The 22,821-nt window shown below is 46.8% G+C and overlaps 1 protein-coding gene across 1 annotated transcript in view; it reads left to right on the top strand.

Moving 5' to 3' along the window:
- The window catches only part of SLC1A4 (solute carrier family 1 member 4), a 34,942-nt gene extending 22,729 nt beyond the window's left edge, over positions 1-12,213 (top strand). The window contains exon 8 of the mRNA XM_059405967.1: positions 2,199-12,213. Coding sequence (XP_059261950.1) covers positions 2,199-2,433 — 235 coding nt within the window. The 3' untranslated portion in view covers positions 2,434-12,213. The remainder of the gene's footprint in view (positions 1-2,198) is intronic.
- Positions 12,214-22,821: the final 10,608 nt, after the last annotated feature.

The following is a 22,821-nucleotide window of genomic DNA, read 5'->3' as shown; positions in this document are numbered from 1 at the left end:
TGTCTGGGAGAAGAGATACTTCAGACATGCCTTGTGAAGGAGTTGAGCTGGCAAGACATAATTTTATAATTTTGTTTATTTATTTGTCAGAGAGAGAAAAGAGAGAGCACACACACAAGCAGAGGGAGCAGTAGGCAGAGGGAGAAGCAGCCTCTCCACTGAGCAGGGAGCCCGATGCAGGCTCGGTCCCAGGACTGGGATCGTGACCTGAGCCAAAGGCAGACCCTTAACCAACTGAGCCACACAGGTGTCCCAGGCAAGACAAAATTTAGGAAAAATTAAACAGTATAAGGGTCAACGGCCCATAAATGACCACGAAATGTCATTACTGAGAACTTTGTTAGAGCATCCAGGAAAATGGGAGTCCAAGACCCAGGCTGGGCCCCCAGTGCAGGCCCAAGGCAGGGGCCAGGGTCTAATGGAGATTGTTGGCTGCATAAGAGTCATAGCCATTGGAGGAGTGAGCCTTTGGGAATGATTGTCCTTGGCCTGAAACATGCAAGGAGTGATTTCATCAAGGGAAGTGGAGATGAACCCAGTTGATGTGAGTGGATTGGGCTCAGGGGAGGAGGAGTTACAAAGGAGATGTGATTCAGGCCACCATCACCAGGGCTCATGTAGAGGCATAGAACAGTGAGTGTTGATTCTGAGTGTGGACTCCTTGAGTCATTTGATATCCTCTTTAGGTATGAATAATACTTGTTTTATAGGGAAGGTCACCTGAGGTGCTAATGTTGGGCAGTAGAGCATATGAGTAAGAAAATGAGCCCTGGAGTCCAGGTACCTGGGTTCAAATCCCAGCTTTACCATTTACTAGTTGTGTGATAGGAACTGTTCTGGACTTTGATTGGTTCACCTGTCAAATGGGAATAATAATAGAACCTACACCAGAACTGGGTTGGAGATGAAATAAGATAGCATATCCACAGTGCATGGAAGAGTTCCAGGCTTGTGGTAGAGCATACAGTAAACATTAGTGAAAAAAGACACTGCCTTCCAGGCTAGCCCCAACCAGGCCTGGCATCACCTAAACACTAGAGTCTGGCCCTGGGCTCGTGGCTCTGCCCATTGTGGTTGGGAATGGTGGTTTCCAACCTCTTGTGTAAGCCCTAGAAATTTTCAGGGACTTCTCAGAATCCTTCAGAACAAGGAGGGTGAAATGGAGACCTGCATTGTCTATACAGCTCATTAGAGGGAACTCGGTCCCTGAGCTGGTGTGTTGGACAGGACTGGAGCAGAGTGTTAGAGCCAGCTGCTTCTGTCTGAGGAAGGCAGGCCTCTAAGAGACTGTTAGTCAAAAACAGAGACAACAGGGCACCAGGCAGATGGCCTAGTAGAGACCTGAAGTCATGTGAACCATTCACCACCCCACAGCCTCTGCTTACACAGCCTTTAGCTTTTCTGGTGCTGGCAGGCAAGTTCACACTTTTCTCCCTTTCTGCCAAATGGGCACAGTGCTTGCTCTGAGCCTCAGGAGAGAGAGTGGTTATTGGACTAACCTGTGGGAAGACAAGCTTCTGGAAAGGACAGTGCTATGAGATGGTGTTTGCCAACTGCCACAGAATACAGGCAAAGTTGAACATTCAGCAGAGACGCAGTGATGAGAGAAGAAGAAGGGGTGTTCCCACAGTGTACTGCTAAGCGGGGGAGAAGTTGGGTCTGAAACCCAGTCTACACTGTCTGTCCCAGCTGTGCGTGACCCTCATAGATGGTGTCTCCTCCGCATAGAAGACATCCATAGAAAGGAGTTACTGGACTCACTGGGAGTTGTGAAGTGTGGGTGGGTGACTTTTTTTTTTTAAGTAATTAGCTTCATCTTTTTTTTTTTTTTTAAGATTTTATTTATTTATTTGAGAGAGAGAGACAGTGAGAGAGAGCATGAGCGAGGAGAAGGTCAGAGAGCGAAGCAGACTCCCCATGGAGCTGGGAGCCTGATGTGGGACTCGATTCCGGGACTCCGGGATCATGACCTGAGCCGAAGGCAGTCATCCAACCAACTGAGCCACCCGGGCGTCCCGACTTTTGTTTTCTTGATGCTTCTCTTCTTGATTTCTGGGGCTTACACAAGAGGTTTTCCACAATCAGGGTCTGTTACTTTCCTGAGAGTGAGAAATATTGACCGAAACAGTTTCGAGTAAAGTGAGGCCCAGGCTGCTGTGCGGCAGCGGCGGCAAGGCCTGCCTTTTCTTCCCCCGCAGGGACCGCACCACCACGGTGGTGAACGTGGAAGGGGACGCGCTGGGCGCCGGCATTCTCCACCACCTCAATCAGAAGGCCGGGAAGCCAGGCGAGCAGGAGCTGAGCGAAGTGAAGGTGGAGGCTGTCCCCAACTGCAAATCGGAGGAGGAGACGTCGCCTCTGGTGACACACCAGAACCCCGCCGGCCCCGCAGCCAGCGCCCCCGAGCTGGAATCCAAGGAGTCGGTTCTGTGAGGGGGCTGGCCCCGGGCGTGCCCGCCGGCGGTGGCGCCCCGCCGTGTGAGGGCGGCCAGGGGGCGCGGGCCTCCTGCTCACCAACTTTTAGGCCCGTGCAATGCTTTGGCCCGGTCAAGGGTTCGAGGATTATGTTTCCGTGCAGGCATCGCGCTTCCCAGCGGGAACTGGTTACCGGAGACCGGGGCGCTCTGCCATATGGCTTGATCCGTGTACAGGTGCAACTGTGTGTGCTTTGGAAACCCGTCCTGGAGATGCAGGCTGGAGGCAGATCGGGCTCCCCGGGACGGGGTAGTTACGGCCTGGAAGAACGCACAGGTGCCCTTCACTGCGCGCAGGCAGCTCTGCCCTGCGGTCTTTCGGGGCAAACTAGGGGTTTTACAGTCCTCTGTCATGCAGCCTCGTGAGCCAGAGTGATTGGAAAAATTCCCAAATTCTTACCTGTGACTGGAATTCACTGAGCTGGTACCTGAGGTATTGAGAGATTTCTAACTTGGAGGTGTGGCTGATTCTGAGTCACTGGTGGGCTTGGAGGTTCAGCACATTGTTCAGCTGGAACTACTACAGACCCCATTAGCACTGTGGGGGTCTCTGGTCAGTAGCATTAAGTAAACAGTTTAAATGCTGAGGTCAGAGAAAGGAGGGGGGATGCAGCCAGCAAGGGTAAGGGAAGCACTCTGTCAGGACAGATACACACACACACACAGATACACGCAGTCATCCTCAATCTCATTCCAGCCCCAGGGAAGTTTTCTGCTTCCAGGACCTGGCCTCTGACAACACTGTAGCTTTATCCCCCAACCAGGCCCAAGAGGGGACTTTTCCTCCATGATCTTCATATTCAGGACCTGCTGGCTCATTAATCCATTCTTAGAATTCAGCTAGCCCCCTAAAATGCTGCACTTTGCAAAACAAAAACAAAAATGAAAACACATAAACCCACTTACTAACTGGGGTGGGGTGCCCCATTGCCAGGTCCCCAGGTCTCCTGGCTTTGGCTAATTTGCTGTGGGCTGGGTTTCTTTTCCTGCCAGTAGATGAAAAGTTTAAGACTGGAAACCAAATGTCCCCATTCCTGCAGATACCTGCCGACTTGGTCTGAAACCAGGTGAGGGGGCTTTATCCAGAAGACCAGTGTTGCCAGGGACGGGGAGAGTGAAAAGCACAAGAATGTTCGTTCACTGTGGCTGTTGATGGTTCTCCGTAGTGTGACCTGCCGCGAGTCCTGGGCCTCACTTCACCCCATTTGTAAAATGGGGCTAATGTCATCTGCCTCTTACCTACCTCAGAGGGATTTGGTGAGGCAAACTGAGTGAATCCGTGAAAACAACCCTTTCATTTCTTGGATGGCAAGTGCTAACGACATACGTTCTTCTTATGTTTTACCCAAGTGAGACCTTTCTTCCTAGAGGCCTTGTGCTCCTGGTAAAGATAGCGTCTCTGAGCAGAACTTTGGTCTCTGCATGCAGTCGCAACTCTGCCATGCAGCCTGTTCTCTTCATAGGTATTTGCCAGTATCGAGTGCAACCTCTTCCTGGTTGTTCAGCTCCTCCTGAGTGAACCATCCCATCTGCAGCACGTTTCTGGGCCCCTGGCTTCCCCGAGACTCCCAGGTCCCCGGCACGGGCCATCCACCTCACAGCAGCCCGTTAACAGTTCCCGGACGTCCCACCTCGTGCTTTTTCTTGTTTTCACTATTGCTGTGACATGGCTGTCCCCCAGGCCCTGCAGAAAAGGAACACGCTGTGGAGATGTGTTTCTGGTGCTGTTGAGAATGGGAGGGCAGGGACAGAGGCAGTCAAGCCCCTCCTTTTGGGGTGTGTGCCAGAGTGGAAGGAGTGGGGAAGAGCCCTGGGCTTAGAGCTGGCCTGGCCAGTGGGAAGGCCCAGCTCCCTCCAAATCTCTTTAAACCAGCCCACCCGCTCCCATCCCCTGTGAGGCCAAGAGGGACCAGGAACTGAGCGGAGAGCTGCCTGGAAACCTTGACACTCTGGCTCCTTGCTGATCCCCCTTCTATTTTGAAAGGGGAAACAATCACATTGTTTGATCCCAAATTGCAAGTGAACATTCTGCCTTTGCCTCTGCTGTCTTTCCTTCTCCCACATATCTATGGCTCTATTTGCACACAAATGCATATATGTATGTGTGTCTCCATGTTGTTTTAGCTCTCATCCAAGCAAGTTTTGGATTTGGATTGAAGTGACCTAACCACAGTGTTGTGGCTTCTGCAAACTGATTTTCCTATGTCTAAAAGTAAGTTTCACAAAACGTTAAAATTAGAGCTGCCCATCTCATGAGCACGCCTCCTCTGTCCCAAACCTGGCAAGGCAGTAGGCAGAGTGCTGGGCCCAAGAGGGGCGCTTCTATATGAAATCCCATACGATAGCTCCCCTTCCTCTGGGAGGAAGGAGGTGCTGTGTGCCTCCTTGTTTTTCAGACCAGGCTGGGGAAAATCCTACTTTCTCACTGTCTGAAGCTATCTCCCCCACGCTTCTAACATGTTGTAAATACTGTTCATCTCTGACTGTTGTGTGTGTATGTGTGTGTGTGTGACATTTGCCTTAAAACATAGCAGTCCTCAAAATGAATACAGTATTTCTGCTAGGATCTGCATGTTCCTTTCTTCCTCTCTTGTGTTCTGCAGTGGTGGTTCCAGGTAGTTCCAGGTTACAGAGCTTTTCTAGGGGATCACCTGAAGGGGAGCTGAATGGATTTTGTTCTAGCAGCTTTTAGCCAGCCTGATCTCCTGAGGCAGGGTAGGCCCGCTCTGGTGGGCCAAGCTTCTGCAGGGCAGTCACTGAGGTCCTGCTGTTTCTGGATGCTTCCTATTCAACACTAGCAAGGCTCAGGAAAAAGTGGGTAGTTTTGCTATATACCTCCATAAAATTAAGTCTTCTTAGAACAACTAGATCAACAGGCCTTAACAGAGCATCTATAAACCAAGACCCATGCTGGAAGAATGCCCTAGTCCATAGAATTACTGAGAAAGTCCCTGTGTGGGGCACTTGCCCAGGCCTCGACCATCATCCACCCTTTCTTTTATGTAATCTCATTTTCAGTGACACCACATTCCAGCACAATTAGGGAATTTAGAAGCCTCTTATGAAAGATTATCTGACAAGCTCATACTGGAAGCCTTAGTTTCCAGGTTCTGGGGCCTCTGAAGAAACACGTCCCGTTCTGACCTGGACATTTCCAGCTTTTCGTATCGTACAGACACCGGTTGTAGTTTCTGGCCAAGGCTTAAGGGGATGAAGTCAGAGTTTACACAGACCAAGGGCCAGATGGGGCCTGTTACTAAATGACCAGATTCTCACCTTGGAGGACAGCTGTCTTGCTTTTTGGTACTTAGTGCTTCAGTTTTTTAATATAGCTACAAATCAAGAGGAGCAATTCTTTTTTTAAATAAGATTTTATTTATTTGACAGAGCATGCAAGCAGGGGGAGCAGCAGGCAGAGGGAGAAGCAGACTCCCCACTGAGCAAGGAGCCAGGCAAGGACTCAATCCCAGGACCCTGGGATCAGGGCCTGAGCCAAAGGCAGATGCTTAACCAACTGAGTCACCCAGGTGCCCCAGCTTCCTTATCTTTAAAATGGGGACAATAATTTACCAGGGGCATAGGCTATTGTAAAGAGTAAAGGAGTTAATACATGTAAAGTGGCTCCGAAAGGTGCCTAGCACATGCCATGTGCTCTGGAGTGTTGGCTCTTAAGTCAGACATGCAATGGCAGAAAAAGTTCCTGACCAGCCCATGTTTCTTTCTGTATGGGCCCATCGAGTAGTAGTATCCCTTGCTCTCTTGAGGAGATAGGAAGATCTCTTTCAGCTGGTCTGTGATTTTAGAGTAGAGGAGTGTGCCCATTTGGAATATGTGTCCTAGAATTATTTGGATAGCTGCTTAAAAAGAACCAGCCCTGCAAACAATTGTCAGGATGCACTCAAATGTCTCTTATTCAGAACAGAAACCCTCTACTCATGCTCTCTCTCTAGCTGTATCCTTCCAAGTTGCCCCTCAGAATGATGGCAACACCCTGTCATCTAGATAGAAATTTGCTCTCCTGGTCAAGCTCAATCCCTCCTCCTCATGCTTCTGGGAGGTGCAGGCAGGCTTTGGTGTTGAGGGCGGTTCTGGTCCACCTCCCAGTCTCAGGGCCTTTGACCTGCAGTCCCCTTTACTTGGGACTGCCAGTAAGTGAGAACATAGCAAGAGGGAGAATACTAAGTCATTTGAAGGATGGACAGAGATTTAATCCATCATGCCTATGTAAGGAAGCCTGCATAAAAACCCAGAAGGGCAAGATTTAGAGAGCTCAGAGCTTTCAGGCTGGTGAACACGGGAAGGTGCTTGGTGGTGTGGGGAACCGCCCCCCCATAGACACACTGGAATTTGGTCTTAGAATCAGAGCTAGCCACTTTGGGTCTCTTCTTAGCACATGTGCCTTCTTTCACTATCTAGTTAGTGCTGTTGACACAAAACCTCCCTAGGCAGCTGTTAGTACTTATATTCAAACTTCTGCCATCTGCCTTTTTGTACAATAAAAGTATACTATGTTTATTTAGTATTGTTCTGTACAAAGCTGATAATGCCTTTCACATGAGGAATTACAGTCCTGAAGAAGAGTTAACATAGGTGTTCTTTCTTTTTTCTGTCTTTTAATAATACCCATTAGTCAGTACATGGAGAATTATCCTGTGTCCTCAGCCAGTGAGAGCTCTCATGGCATGCCCTATTGTGAGCTCTGGATCGATGAGCACTTGTGTTTACTTTTTCATTTTGAGTCATGGAAGTCAAAGTGGGTATTTCCCCATGGTGTTTCTGTTCTCGTGGCAACAGCTATTAAAAGACATCCAAGTGACAGGGCGAGAAGTGCCACAAACGTGTCAAGGAAGAGCGTCCAGCTGGATGTCCAGATGAGCCTCTTCAAGGAACCGGATGAACAAACAAGACAAAAATCAGCAGTTAGGCCTGGAGGCCGGGACCCCTCTAATGAACATCGGAGCACATGAGCATATGAAACTGAACAGTTAACTAGAAGGAAGAGTCACAGGAGACTTGTCACAACTTTAGGGGATTTGAAGAGAAGGATATCCCAATGCATCTCCTTGAGACCAGGCTGAATAGCTTTGATCCGGACAGAGTCCCCTACTAGTCAGTGTTCTAAGTTACAGACAACAGCATCCACTGTAGTGGCAAAAAGCAAAAAAGCACTGATTACACAGTATTAGGAGTACACTGAATTTCTGAGGAGGGAAACAGGTGGGTTGTTAGTAGCCAGGAGCAATGCAGCTAAGGGTTCTGAGTTCTAAAAAACTGTTTTAACAGAAGTTACATCGCTGCCACTGCCCACCCCCCCACACACCTGGGGCATTAGGAACCAGTGTAGAACCACCCCCCATGCCCCACCCCCTGCCAGCAACTGCAACCTTCCAGTGTAGCTCTACCCTGTATTCCTCAGTGCTACCTTCACAGGCTCGCCTCTGAATTTCATACAGGTGCCTCTGCTTGGCAGGGCTTCAGGGAAATCCAGGAAGGTCGTCTCTAGTTTTCTTAGCCCTCACAGATCAGGAAGCTACACCTGAGGGAGGTTAGAAGGGGCTTTGAGCCAATGGGTCTGCCACAGCCCCCACTTAGAGGACATGTGCCCCTATTCCAGACAAGGTCAGAAGTTCCCTAAATGTTAGGACAAACGCAGACTTTCATACGAGTGAATGAAACACTTCAAACCTTGGCGGTGCTACTGCCCGCCAGCCAGTGGATCTCTGTGGTATCACTATCTTTGTTCAGCAGTTTTCATTTGACAGTTACGCGAACTTGCACTTCTTTTTTTATCCCTCAAATGAGCAGAAAAGCAGAACTGAGAGGAATGATAGTTGTGATATTAAGCATAGGCCTCATAAGTTTAATAAAACTGAAGGAAAGTTTACCAGGAGTACCAAAAGCAGTCAACCCATATCCTCAATGAGACCCTTACTGAGGAAAAAAAGTTGAGTTGCTTATTCACATGTAAAGAACACATTTAAACTTGTAACACTATATATGTGTGTATATACATATGTGTATATGTATATATTTTTTTGATGGTTTTATTTTTGAGTAACCTCTACACCTAACATGGGGCTCGGACTCACAATCCTGAGATCAACAGTCACATGCTCCACTGACCAGGGCAGCTAGGCACCCCCACTAAAACTATTATCATTGAAAAATATGTCTGATGGACAAAGTATCATTAGATGAGCCATTTATCTGGATGAGAGTGAAGTAAAGACATGAGGGAAGGACAACTGAGGGAAAGGTGCCTTCCTCACTGTAAAGTTTTTTCCGGCGAGATAAACACAACACCAGGCAAAGTGGGTGCAAGGCAAGATTTATTAAAAACGCTCTCCGGCGAAGTTTCAGGGCTCAGGAGAAGGGGAGCCAGGAAAGTTGCGCCGGGAGGAGGTGGGCATCCTCGGGCGAGGTTCCGCCACTCTGGAAAGCAGAGTGGCGGAAGTCGCGCCCAAGGCAGGGAGGAGGGGGCTTTTAAGGGGTCTCGGAGGAAGCTCAGGGGTCTTTTGGAAGTTTCCCTTATTTGGATATCCCGCCTGCTCATCGGGATCCCATTGGTCCATGGGAGCCCGGGGCAGGGGTCTCAGATTCCTGCTTGGGCCTTTGTTCTCCTGTCCGAGCTCAGGTCTTGTGGCGGGAACTTTCGCCATCTTAGTAACCCTTCCTGCCAGCCCAACACTCACCACAGCAGCAAGGGGTTCGAAGGGGTGTCAGGGGCTGATCAGTCTACGCCATGTCTATCATGGTCAGGGCTCCATGGGCTACACAGAGCTAAACACTTGTCCTGTGTATGCTGCTTCCTTGTTGGCTACAATGAAATCTCCTTTCGCCTTCTGACTAATATCTTCTCCCACTTACAAACATATTTCCCCCTGCATCATTCCCACCTTAGGGATGCTGGTATCTTCCAACAGAGCCCAGAATTGCTCATTGCTGAGGTAGCCACTAGCCTGCTCCTGAGACTTTTTGTGAACTGTAAATGACTGGTCCTAGTACTGGTCCTACGACCAAATTCTCTTTTTTTCCTTTGCTTTCTTCTTCTCTTTCTTTTCTTTTCTTTTTCTTTTTTTTTTTTTTTTTTAATATTTTATTTGTTATTTGACAGAGATCACAAGCAGGCAGGGAGAGAGAGAGAGGAGGAGGAGGAAGCAGGCTCTCTGCTAAGCAGAGAGCCTAATGCGGGGCTTGATCCCAGGACCCTGGGATCATGATCTGAGCCGAAGGCAGAAGCTTTAACCCCCTGAGCTACCCAGGCACCCCTTCTTTTCTTTTTTAAAAAGAAATGGATTGGAACTTCACCAAAGAAACAAAACCATCTTAATTGGGACCAATGGAGTCATTACTGGAGCTAGGGGGCCACCCTGTGGCTAAGTGTCAAAAAATGAGGTCCAAGGTCCCCCCACCTACATTTCTGCAATTAATCTTTTCATCCTAAAGAGCAGACAGAAACACCAAGACAATATTTGCTAAGTTTCTGTTCAGAATGTTCTTTTTTTTTTTTTTTTAAGATTTTATTTATTTATTTGACAGACAGAGATCACAAGTAGGCAGAGAGGCAGGCAGAGAGAGAGAGAGGAGGAAGCAGGCTCCCTGCTGAGCAGAGAGCCCAATGTGGGGCTCGATCCCAGGACCCTGGGATCATGACCTGAGCCGAAGGCAGAGGCTTTAACCCACTGAGCCACCCAGGCGCCCCTGTTCAGAATGTTCTATTGGCTTTCCTAAATAAAAGATTTAGGCCAAGTATGTACCTAGACCATCATTAGCATCACTTAGAAACTTACTAGAAATGCAGATTTTAGGTCCACCCAAACCCACTGAATCAGAAACTAGGGGTGGGGCCAGCCATTGAGTTTTAGTAACTCCCCTCCCCTAGGTGATTCTGATACCAGGTAGACTGAGAACCACCAGTTTAGACCATCTAGGTAAAAGATCATCTCCCTGGGCTGGGCCAGCATAGCAGCTGTACTAACTTGCTGATTGTAATTATTGTGTCATTCATTCAGCAACCGATGCATTTCATTCATCTAACAAATGCCTAGCATGAAAGCCTATGTGATTGGAGCAGAATAGCTGAGGGGGAGTAGAGGAAAGGAGTTTGAGAGGCAGGCATGGGCAAGGTTGTGTAGACAAGTAGACCACAATGAGGATTGATGGGTCATGGGAGCTGCTGGAGGGAACTAAGGGAAGAGAGAAGACTGTCTTATAAATAATCACTTTGGCTATAGATGGAGAACAGATTGTCATTGGAAGCAGAACAGGTAAGAAGCTAGAACAAAACTCAGGAGAGGGGAATGGTGACTTGGATGGGGTATGGCAGTTAGATGTGTTGAGATGGCTGGTTCTGAATGCATTTTGAAGGTAGAGCCAGTAGGATTTACGGATGGATTGGATGTGAGATGAGGGAATCTAGGTGGACTCCAAGGTATTGTGCCTGAGCGAAACATATTAAGTGAGAAATAATTAAGTGCCTACTAAAGATATACTTAAGATGTATTGCATAAAGATCAAATGTTTTAGTAGGCAAGACCAATTAAATGAAGATTATGGGTTGTTTTTCTTTCCACATAATTTACCCAGTTCTTTTAGCCAATATATCTCTTCTTTTATAAAAATGTTTTAATTTCAATAAGCTACTCAGTGGATTGTCACAGACAATACTTTTATGCACTTGTATCTACAATGAACATAGAGGTTGTACACAAGGAACACAGAGGTTGTACTTAAGGTAATCAACGGCTATTCTTCACATTAGAAGTAGAAACAACTCCTTTACCAATTTGCTACTTTTCTTCCTGCGGTGCAAATTAGCAGCAATTATGCATACCTGCAGACATACATTTTAATATCTAATAGAGCCATACCCTCCCCCACTTAATTTAGCAGCCAGATACCTGGCAACCTTAACCATCTGGAACTCCGGTATGAATTCCCAAACTATTCTCAGCAGCTTAAGTGATTTATCTAAAATTAGGGTTAATGGTTTAATAAGCTTAATTATTTGATTTCCTCTGGCAAACTTCCATTTTTCCCAGATTTAATCTAATTCAGTAAGTGGTTATTGAGTGCCTACTGTGCACAGGGCACCCTGTCAGGCTGCCATGAGGAGTGTACAAGGGACAGCAGAGGAGATTACATTCACCTGGAGGGGGAGGAGGTGGAGGGGAGCAGACCCACTGGCTGGCACAAGGAAGAGAGAACGAGGGCAGAATACCACCTAAGAAAGAAGTCTCAGAGCTTTTGATTCAGCACTAATAACACCAGATAATTAAAGAGCACCCTAGGCTAAATTACAGCAAGCTCCGTGCCTGAGCTTTCCTAACAACGACAATGAGTCATAAAATTAAAAAGAAAGACGATTGTTAGTAATTTAATTTCTTACTGGGAAATGATACAGACATTTTGGAAAACGTTTAACCAAAATAATTAGCATTTAACTTAAAGGGTCTTCTCTGGTTGTCATAAATGATTAAATTTGAACTATCTCCTTTCCATTAGAATTAATAGGATGTTAATTAAGTGTAAATGTATTGTAAACGTACCTGAAATGTTCTATTAAGGAAGAATTTGAAAACTGTATATTGACTGGCCAAATAGACTGCTAGTTTGATCTTTTCATATTAATGGGCTATGGGCTAGATGTACTGGGACTGGGGAGCAATTGCTAAGTTGTTGTTACCTTGGGTTCTTTCCTTTATTTCAAATTTCCCATAATAAAAGTTTTTTGTTGTTGTTTTTTGTTTGTTTGTTTTTTAAATACACAGAAAAGGGGGCGCTTGGGAGGCTCAGTGGGTTAAGCCTCTGCCTTCAGCTCAGGTCATGATGTCAGGGTCCTGGATGAAGCCCCACATCACGCTTTTTACTCAGCGGGGAGCCTGCCCCCCACCCCCGCCTGCCTCTCTGCCTACTTGTGATCTGTCAAATTAAAAAAAAAATCTTTAAAGTAATAGAATAGCATAAGGAACGTCCATATAGTATATTCATCACTCATTGTTCAATCTCATTTCATATACATCCACTCACATCCCCCTCCTATATTATTTTGAAGCAAATCCCAGACATCATATAATTTTATCCATGAATGTTTCAGTATATATCTTTAACAAGTAAGGACTCTTCTCTCTTTTTTTTTTTTTTTTTTTTTTTAAGATTTTAGTTGAGTGAGAGTGCGCATGCGCGGGGTAGGGACGCCAACTCCTTACTGAATAGGGGAGCTCAGCCCAGCCTGACAGGGGGTCTTGATCCCAGGACCCTGTTAACCGACTGAGCCACCCAACCGCCCCCAGGTAAGGACTCTTTAAAGAAATCCCCCAAGCTCTGTTATCATGCCTTAAAAAATTAACAGTAATTATGTAATAAAATCAAACTCTGGTCGGCTTGAATTTCATTTGCTTTGTAAAGTTACGATGTGTATTAGTTTGATATGATTTCAACTCCATTTGTCTACGAGTTGAGTTGTTTTAATCCACCTGCTTATGACAAAGACCCCCAAAAAAGTTCTTAGAAGTTAAGTTGTTTTGATATGAGATAAGTTGTGTCAGGATGGTATCATCTGTTCTCACTGAGAAGAGGCAGGGAACTCACTGCAGGGGTGGGGGCCCTGTTGGGGCTTATCAGTGACGTAAGAAGCATCTGCGGCAAGTTAGTCTATAAATAGCGAGAGCGAGAGACGGTGAGGACTATCAGAGAGGGTTTGTCCGAGTTCAGCTGTACTTTGCTAATGTAAATAGCTCTCGGAAGACCTTGGGGCGATCAGCTCCTGCCTGGGTCAAGGCTGCCGTAAAGGTGACTCTTTCCTCCAGTCGTGAAAGCTGAATAGCAGCCATAAAGGAGATCCTCTGGCCCGCGTCCCCAGCAACGTGCCCTAGCAACCAGGGATTTTCACTTTTGCCTGGGCAACAGGACAGCAGCCCTGAGTTGGTTAAACCATCTCTCCTGAATACCAGCTAATCATAATCATATACCACAATTAAATTTAGACTTTACTCCTTTTGTCTTTCCTTGTCTGAACAATTATGTGATTAATCTCTCATTGGTTTGGAGTGTGTTGTTTACAGGCAATGAGACATTATCCTGTTTGCTATTGGCTTGTGACATTCCCACACTGAACCTGTGTTAAACACTGCTGACCCTTGAACAACATGGGTTTGAACTGCATGGGTCCACTTCTATACAGATTTTTTTCTATACAGTACTGTAAATATATTTTCCTTAATAGTTTCTTTAGCTTATTGTAAGAATATAGTATGTAATGTATATGACATACCAAATACATATTAATTAACTGTTATCAGGAAGACTTCCAGTCAACAGTAGGCTATTAGTGTTGAGTTGTGGGGAAGGCAAATTTACATGTGAATTTTCGACTGCATGGGGTTTGGTGCCTCTAACCCCCACGTTGTTCAAGAGCCAACTGTAAATTGCTGGCAAAGTCCTACTCAGTCTCTGATCATTGACATGCCTCCCCAAGAAAGTTACAACTTTTAAAAGGTTTATCTGAATTAGGATCTGTATCAGGTCCACACTGCAATTGATTGGTATGTCTTAGTCCATATGTTCCCCTATACCACCACTGCCTTGCTCTTTAAAACTTTCAAAACTAAACAAGAACTTCTCCCTTCCCTTGAGCAATGTGGTTTGAAAATGTATGATTTGGGACCGCTACAAAACATTTTGCTACTGTCCAAGGTGAAAGCCTGTCAAGGTCCCAGCAGGAAACAGCTGCTACAGCCAATTTGAGGAGCAATGAATATATATAAATATATATGGGGTGCCTGGGTGGCTCAGTCAGTTAGGCGGCTGCCTTCAGCTTGGGTCATGATCCCAGAGTCCTGCACTGGGCTCCCTGCTGAGCAGGGAGTCTGTTTCTTCCTTTCCCTCTGCCTCTCCCCCTCATCCCCCACTTCATGCTCTCTCTCTCTCTCAAATAAATAAATAAAATAATAAAATCTTTAAAAACATATATATATATATATATACATATATATACATGTATAAACGCATAATCCACAATCATGGCAAAGTGTAGGGAAAACTCAAGAATAATGAAGTATCTTGGGACTGTTCCCACTCTTGACCTCTGGGGAGAGTGATGACCAGAATGCAGACAGCAAGGTCTGTATGGAGAGGGTCACCTCACAGGTGAGGGCTGAAAGCAAGGTGTTGTAAGCCCCAACAGAGACAGAAGTTTAATAAATACTCCCAACCATCCTCTGAGCTCTCCTGGTGCTCCACACTGGCCAAACCCCCAAGTGGAAGGCAGAGGGCAAAGGAGTGCACCAGTGTAATCCAGGTTAGCCTCCAAGGTCACTGAACAGCACGTAGAAGAATAGAAAGACATGAAGAAGCAAAAAGAAGGCATAGGGGAAAAGAATGCCAGTTGCAGAACCAGACTATTTGGGTTCAACTTTTGGCTTCATCACCGACTAGTTTTATAACCTTAGGAAGTTAATCTCAATGCACCTCAGTTTCCTCATCTGTACAATGGGGATTTTAAAAGTACATGAATGCCAATAATAGTATTTGATAATAAAACCCTTGGTGAGATTAAATGAGATTATTTAATTATTTTAATGACTTATCATTAAATTATTAAAATAATTAAATTAAATTAAAATTAATTTAATTTAATTGATTATTATGTGAATTTCTTAGCATTGCCTAGTACATAGTAAATGTCCATTAAATGTTAGCTATTATTGTTGTAATAGATATTACCTTAGAACTGTCAATGGAGATATCAATATACAATAGATTAGGGTACTAATGTAAGTTGGGAGACTAATTTGTAGTATTTTCAAAACAGAGGGCTGAGATCTATTAGACAAATTGCCCAGACTGAGGCTGTCAGAGGGTACTGGTGGTTGGAATTGAGGAGAGAATTTCCACAGCATTTCTTTAGAGTAATAAAGAGGGGTTTGGCAGTCATTGAGCTGCGGTCCCTCGTTTATGAACCCACCCTCTGCACTTAGGTTTCACGGTTCTGGCAGGGGGATCTCTCCCTGGTCTGCGGCTCCATTTAAGCTCTGCCAGTAGGGGGCAGCAGAGGAGGCCACAAGGGGGAGCAAGAGGGCTTTTTTTTTTTTCCTGTCTGTGTACTCCTCCCATCTCCATCACTTTGGCAACGCTTCTTCACCTTCGCAGCAACAGTTCATGCCAGTGGCATCAGCTGTTTGCAGTTTAGTTTCCCACCTCTCTCTGACGTAGCTGCTCACACCCACTTAGGCATGGAGAGCCATCTGGCTGGCACCCTGTCCCCAGACATCTGAGTTGCAGCTCTACGGGCCCCTCAACAAACTCCTGCATTAAAGAATTCCGACAGCTTGTCTTTGTGCTCCCAGCAGTGGTGTGGTAGTGGCCTCCTGCAGATGCGGTGTCCATGGAACCTGACTGTTCTTTTGCCGTTCAGTTTTGCCCAGTTAACAACTCTTACGTTAACTTTTCTCAGTTAAAATAATGGCCGTGGTTTCTGTCTCTGGACTGGACCCTGACTCACGGGGCAGGGTCGTGCCTCTCCTCACCCAGGCTGAGTGAGAGGGGTGGCTTAGAGGTCTTAGAGGGCTGGCTGTGTCCCCTGCAGCTTTGCAGGCAAGTGGATGAGTGTCTGCCCATCAGGAAATCTACAGGCAAGAGGCGGGTTGATGAGCTGCTTTGGAAGAAGGATGGGTGACCCCTGCAACGCCCCATTTCTCAGGACATAGAACACAAGAGTATGTCTCATGGACATAATGGTGGCTGAACAAGAGAGATGGAGCCAGTGGGATTGTCTTAGCCAGCAAAAGGCCCATCTAGAGGAACAATGGAGGAGCAAAAGAGAAGGTCAAAGTAGATTTTTAGGGACTGTGTGGAACAAAGAAACTGCTGCATTTCTAGGTGGAGAGAACTCAAGTGAAGCCAGCAGTATTAGGGTTCTTGAAAGAGAACCCCATGAGAAAACGAGTTTTTTAAAATTATGCACATCATTTTCTTCCTTTTTAAAGATTTTATTTATTTATGTGACAGAGAGAGAGACAGCAAGAGCAGGAACACAAGCGAGTGGAGGGCCGGTGGTGGGGCGAGGGAGAAGCAGGCTTCCCACTGAGCAGGGAGGCCGATGCAGAGCTTGATCCCAGGACCCTGGGATCATGGCCTGAGCCGAAGGCAGACACTTAATGACTGAGCCACCCAGGTGCCCCCAGAAAAATCAGTTTTAAACCCCTCCTGGCCTGAAGAGCATGAAGCCCTCCTACCATAGTACCAGGCCAGAACATACTTGGCCCCATCTAACCCTGACTCCTGTAATCTGGACGGGTCCAAAAGCAGAGTTAGAACACTGGGTGGGGGTGGGTTCTTGGAGCTGGGAGCAGGTGGAGCCTTATTATTTCTCCCCCTAACACACACACACACACACACACACACATCCCTCATAGCATGCCCTTGTAGGGAGGGGGAGAAGATATAAAATCAGATTTGGAGTTCTGAATACTTAGGACTGACATCTTAATGGCTAAACTGAGACCGTTTATGATTTAAAGCTATGACCTCTGTTTACTTAAAAGTAATGAGGCTTGCAGGGTTTGGTGCAGGTGAGGGGGAAGACTTACTAACACCCCCACCCCAATCCCCGCAAAGGGGATGGGATTTAAAACTAAAGTTGTAGCAACACCTGGGTGGCTCAGTCGGTTAAGCGTCTGCCTTCTGCTCAGGTCATGCCCCCAGGGTCCTGGGATGGAGTCCCACATTGGGGTCCCTGCTCAGTGGGGGAGTCTGCTTCTCCCTCTGCCTTTCCCCTTGCTCATGTTCTCTTTCTCTCGCTCTCTCAAAAATAAATAAATAAAATATTAACAAAAATAATAATGCTGACAATAAGGTAATTCCTATTAGTATAGCATCTTATTTTATCTAGCTAGCAGGGGTTCTTTGTCCCCCAGCATTCTCTGCAGGAAAGATCTGTGTCTTCAGTCAGATTTGCCCTGTTCAAATGTGTCTATGTCCTCATTTTGTGTGTGTGTGTGTGTGTGTGTGTGTGTGTGTGAAAAGAGAGTGGGGATGAGCTTTAGTAAAAAGCCCCATGAAATCTCTTGAGTTCTGTTCAATATTCTCTTTTTCCTAAGTGCATTTTCAGAAATAGAAAAGTCCTAGCTCTTATGGAACTAAGTTTTGCTGTTGAGTCTGAAACTGTCAGACACAGCAGGGGCCATCCTGGAGGGAAAGCCTTCCTGATCGGGTAAAGCCTGCAAATAGGAACTGACTGCTTCCCGCCAAGGGGTAGACCTCACCATACATGTCAGAGAGTTTCTGGAAGGCCGACTCCCGCACAGAGAAGACCATCTATGGCTGTTTTGCTAACCAACACTGCACCCAGTCAGTCCACGGTCTGTGACACTCTCTGAGACAAAACAGACTCCATCTTGCGGTCATACTTGAGAACTGCACCACTGCCCTCTGGTTTCCCCTAAGGGCAACAAGATCGCAGTCCCTTCTTCCCTACTCCTTTTCATACCTCAAGGTCTCTTAAAAAAAAGAAAAGCATACCAAAATAAAAGTTACTGTGGGGACTCTCATGCAGGCATTTTAAGCACAATTTGCCTCAAACTGTTGTGGGACCGTTGAGCACGCAAGAGAATTCTTGAGATGTACCCGGCAACTTAGTAAGTTCATTTCAGTAGGGCGGGGACAGGACCTGTGGGCAGAAAGCAGCAGATTCACTGTATAAAACTAGTCGTTATATGCTTAGTAGCTCTAGGGGGAAGGGACATGCAGGGAGTACTAGATCATAGATGTTTTCTTCGAAATTCTACTTTTAAAAATACTTTTGCAAGATTTCTCTGGTGCTTATCATCCAGCTTGATATTAACTATTGGTAAGACATACAGGCAGTCATAAGACCCTTTAAGAATGTAGCAACCAGTACGTATTTGATCCTTGTCGGAACTATGCGGGCCCTAGGTCAGGCTTCTGGGCTAACGGTGAACATTTTTCTGCTTCTGTCGCTCATCAGAACCATCTATATTCTTTATTCTCCAAGTCTCTACATTCTCTTCTACCACTATTATCCATTTTCTTTGGTTTCTTCAAAGTCACAACAGGCCAGGTGCTTTAAAAACACTTTCACATTTAATCTGACAATAACCTGCCAGACTGACAATTGTTACTGTGGCTGTTGGGCTGGCAGAAAGAAAGGGCTACTTAAGATGGCGAAAGTCCCCGCCACAAAACCTGAGTTTGGACAGGAGAACAAAGACCCAAGCAGGAATCTGAAAACCCTCCCGACCCGGGCTCCCGTGGACCAATGCGACCCTGACAAGCGGGAATCTGAGACCCCCACCCTGGACTCCTGTGGACCAATGAGACCCCGACGAGCAGGCGAAATATCCAAATAAGGGAAACTTGCCAAAAGACCCCTGAACTCCCTCAAGGCCCCTTAAAAGCCCCCTTTCTCCCTGCCTTGGGAGCGACTTCCACCATTCTGCTTTCCAGAGTCGCGGAACCTCACCTGAGGGTGTCCACCTACTCCTGGCGCAACTTTCTTGGCTCCCGCTCTCCTGAGCCCTGAAACCTCGCCGGAGAGTGTTTTTAATAAATCTTGCCTTGCACCCACTTTGCCTGGTGTTGTGTTTATCTCGCCGGAAAAACTTTACAGTGGCCATTTCACAAATGAAGATATCTAGGCGAATGGGCCCTGAGTTTCAATAACTCACCCAAGGCCATACAACTAATGAGTAGGAGAGTGGGATTTGAACTAGGCATATTAGATTGACAACTCAGGCTCTTTCCACTGAGCCATGCTCCCTCTTGGTTGATAGGATTTTCATCTACTCAGGTTTGGAAGCTGGAAACCAGTAAGGTGTTCTTGATTACTCTGTCTCCTTTGCCCCGTGTGGAGATGGTTTACTGGCCCCACCTCCTAAAGGACACTGAACATGTCCTTTCCTCTTTCCCACTGTCATCATCTTCCTTTGGCCCTTCCCTTTGTTCCTTGTATGAAATCCTGCACAGTCTCTTAACAGTTCCCATCCTGTAGGGACCTACTTAGCCAGAGCGACTCCATCTTGGTTAAACAGCCATTTTGTTGTTTGTGCAGTAAAACTTAAACTGACCCCCCCTTCCCTGGAGGAACTTACTTAAAAGCAAGTCTGGGAAAACAGTAAAATATGGTCGACTAGTCCCTGACAATAGAGCCCAAATACAAGGACAGGTCAGGTCAGGTAGAGATAACAGAGCCCAGAATGCAAGGACAAGTCAGGCCAGGTGGAGACAATCTCATTGGCCAGGCTCAACCACATGGCCTTTGCTCTATAAAAGCTAGTCTGTGAAGCTGGGGGTGGTTGCTCTCTTCGTAAGAGACGGCCCTGGCTGGTTGGTTTGATTCTCCATGCCGACGCAAAATAAAGCTTTGCTTGACCTTTGCTTTGTATCAGTCTCGCTCCTTTGATCACGGCTCCCATCAGTCCCTCTTGCATGCGACCCCACTGAAGAGACGTCCTCATTTTAAAATCGAACTCTAAAAAGGCACAACACATCCAGAACATGTATCGAGAGCCTTAACAATGTCTATACCCTTTTGGGGCACCTGGGTGGCTCAGTGGGTTAAAAAGTCTCTGCCTTCAGCTTGGGACATGATCCCGGGATCCTGAGATTGAGCCCCACATCGGGCTCACTGCCCCGTGGGGAGCCTGCTTTTTCCTCTCTCTCTGCCTGCCTCTCTGCCTACTTGTGATCTCTCTCTGTCAAATAAATAAATAAATAAAATCTTTAAAATTAAAAAAAACACAATGTCTATACCCTTTCAATCAATAATTCTCTTTCTATGAATCTACTTCCAAACAAAAAAATCCTGCATATATAGAAAAAGTTAAATGCACAAAGATGGCGGAGGGCAGTGTTATTGATGTGGAACAGTCATCCTCTACCGCTTTTTAAAAACTCCATTATGGGATATATTATTTAAATTAGTTCATTTCAACTCCAAACCAACAGGAAAACGTGGCCCATCCTGGGGAGGTCCTTGGAAGACCCTGCGGCATGGGTCCTCCTTGGTCACTGTGGAAGGCCCCCACCCCCTCAGTTTGCCTGGTTCCCTCAGTTCTAGGAGCTCACCAGCCTGCATGTCACCCTTGGGGACACACAGATACACTGTGGGGCTGGCTGTTCCTCGCTGTTCCTCTCTGAGGTCTGGCCACCTCCCTGGAGTGCTGCCTTGACAAGCATGGACTCCTCCCCCGGCCTGAGGATCTCTCGCCTGGGGAAGGTTCCCCAGCCCCTGCTCAGCTTTCCCTCAGAGCCATTTCCTGTCTCCTCTACCCGCAGCCATCACTAAATCACCTCAGGGGGTTTCGGCTTTTGAAAACAAAGGCAGGAAGGGAAGTGTTTTGTAGACAACTTCTTTCAGCCTGCCACAGACCTCCCTGGGGGAAGTAAGCACAATGCCCAGTTACCAGCTGGAGGAGGAAGGCAGAAACCTGGAGGGGGAAATCCCATCAAGGTCAAAATGTGAATACTAGGGGCATCTGGGTGGCTCAGTGGGTTAAGCCTCTGTCTTCAGCTCAGATCATGATCTCAGGGTCCGGAGATCAAGCCCTGCATCGGGCTCTCTGCTCGGCGGGGAGCCTGCTTCCCTTGCTCTCTCTGCCTGCCTCTCTGCCAACTTGTGATCTCTCTTTTTCAGTCAAATAAATAAATAAAATCTTTTTTAAAATTGTGAATACTACACATGAAGTCTGTAGGCTTCGCAGAGAGGCTGATGTAGTATGGACATCACACAGTTTGTACAACCGTTCACCCCACTTGTTTATTCCAGGTGAAGGTGGTTGAAAGAAGTTTTTTTTTACAGCAATGGCACTTGGTTTTCCCGGCTTTACAGTATCTTCCATGCCTGTGGAAGTCCCTCTCGTCTGTGGCTTTAATTGTCTCGGCCATATGACCAACTACCCGAGCTCCATCTCCAGCCTTGACCTCTGAACTTGAGCTCCGCGTCTCCAAAGGACTGAACGACAGCACCACCCAGACACCTCCTTTCACTTCTTGTCCCAAACCTGCCTCACTATTGTTCCTGAGACAGCTTCCCCTGCACGTATCTTCTTTCTGTCAGTGCAGTGGCAGTGTATATAAGCCAAGCAGCATTCCTCTCTACACCGGCCCCTTCCAGAAGCCTCAAAATGCCTGCCAGAGGCCCCAGTTTAGGGGCTTCTTTACAAACGTTGTCCTGATACCACCTCAAAGGCAAACGAATGAACTGGGAAGAGCCCAAACCCAAGGGCATCCGAGCTAGTGGCCAATCTAGACCTTCTAAGTTGCTTGGAGTGAAAGCCCTGACCCGCCAGAACACCCTCGATACCGAGAGACAGGGAAGCAGGGGAGAAACGACCAGGAGGGACGGGAGATGGAGAAAGAGAAACACAGAGACCGAGATCGAGAGACAGGAAAAATCAAGAGACAGAAAGAGGTGAAGCAGAGGTTCAGGGATAGAGACGGTGAGGGAGACAGAAGGGATGAGAGACAGAGACAGACACCAAGACATGACAAGACAGATGGCAGAGGCAGAGATAGACAGAGGCGGACTAAGGAGATGGAGAGAGAGAAAGAGGTGAACAAATTGGACAGTTAGCATCAAGGAGAAAGGTTCAGACATGGGGAGGGGGGAGAGACTCAGGGTTAGGAGGCAGAGTGGTGCCCAGCGAACCTCTCTTACCCCAATCCTACCACAGCCCAGCCTCCACCTCCCCTCTCCATCCCCCATTGGCCCTCTTATCTGAAGCAAAAAGGTGGGGGGCAGTAAAGCAGATGGTGGGCAGCCAGGCATGGGGAGGGAGTTCGGTGGAATGCATGTAAGGAGAGCAGCCAGTGGGAGGGTAGAAAATGATAAAGACCATGGTAAAGGTACACACCCAATGTTGCAGAGTTCCAAGGAAGGAGTAGTGGAGGTCTGGTTGAGATAAGGGTGGGCTTGATGAGGTGGGGGATTTATCCTGGGACCTGATACACAGTGTGTGGACTATACTGGTCTTTTGCTAAGCTCAGAATTACTTTTCTGCTCGTAGTCTGCTTATCTCAAATTCTACCACCCGTAAATTCTTGGCTTTTTGAGACCTTTTTTATTTGACCGTGATTTTTTGTTTTTTGAAGTTCCCTTTATTTTTATTTGGTGTCCTGTTTCTCCTTTTGACCTGGTTGCCTATTTGGACTTGGCCCATTTCTCTGTCCAGCAGAGTATCTGGGCTGGAAAAGACCCAAATCTCAGCTCCTGGGGTTAGGTGACTCCCCCAAAGGTCTTCTGTGTATTCAGTGAAGACCAAGGGTCACATATGCAAATGCATTCTGATATCAGGCAGGTAACAAATGTGAAGAGGCTGGCTGTTAATTA

This window comes from Mustela nigripes, chromosome 7 (genome assembly GCF_022355385.1).
Source record: "Mustela nigripes isolate SB6536 chromosome 7, MUSNIG.SB6536, whole genome shotgun sequence".
NCBI lineage: Eukaryota > Metazoa > Chordata > Mammalia > Carnivora > Mustelidae > Mustela > Mustela nigripes.
This window is presented reverse-complemented; position numbering and strand designations above follow the sequence as displayed.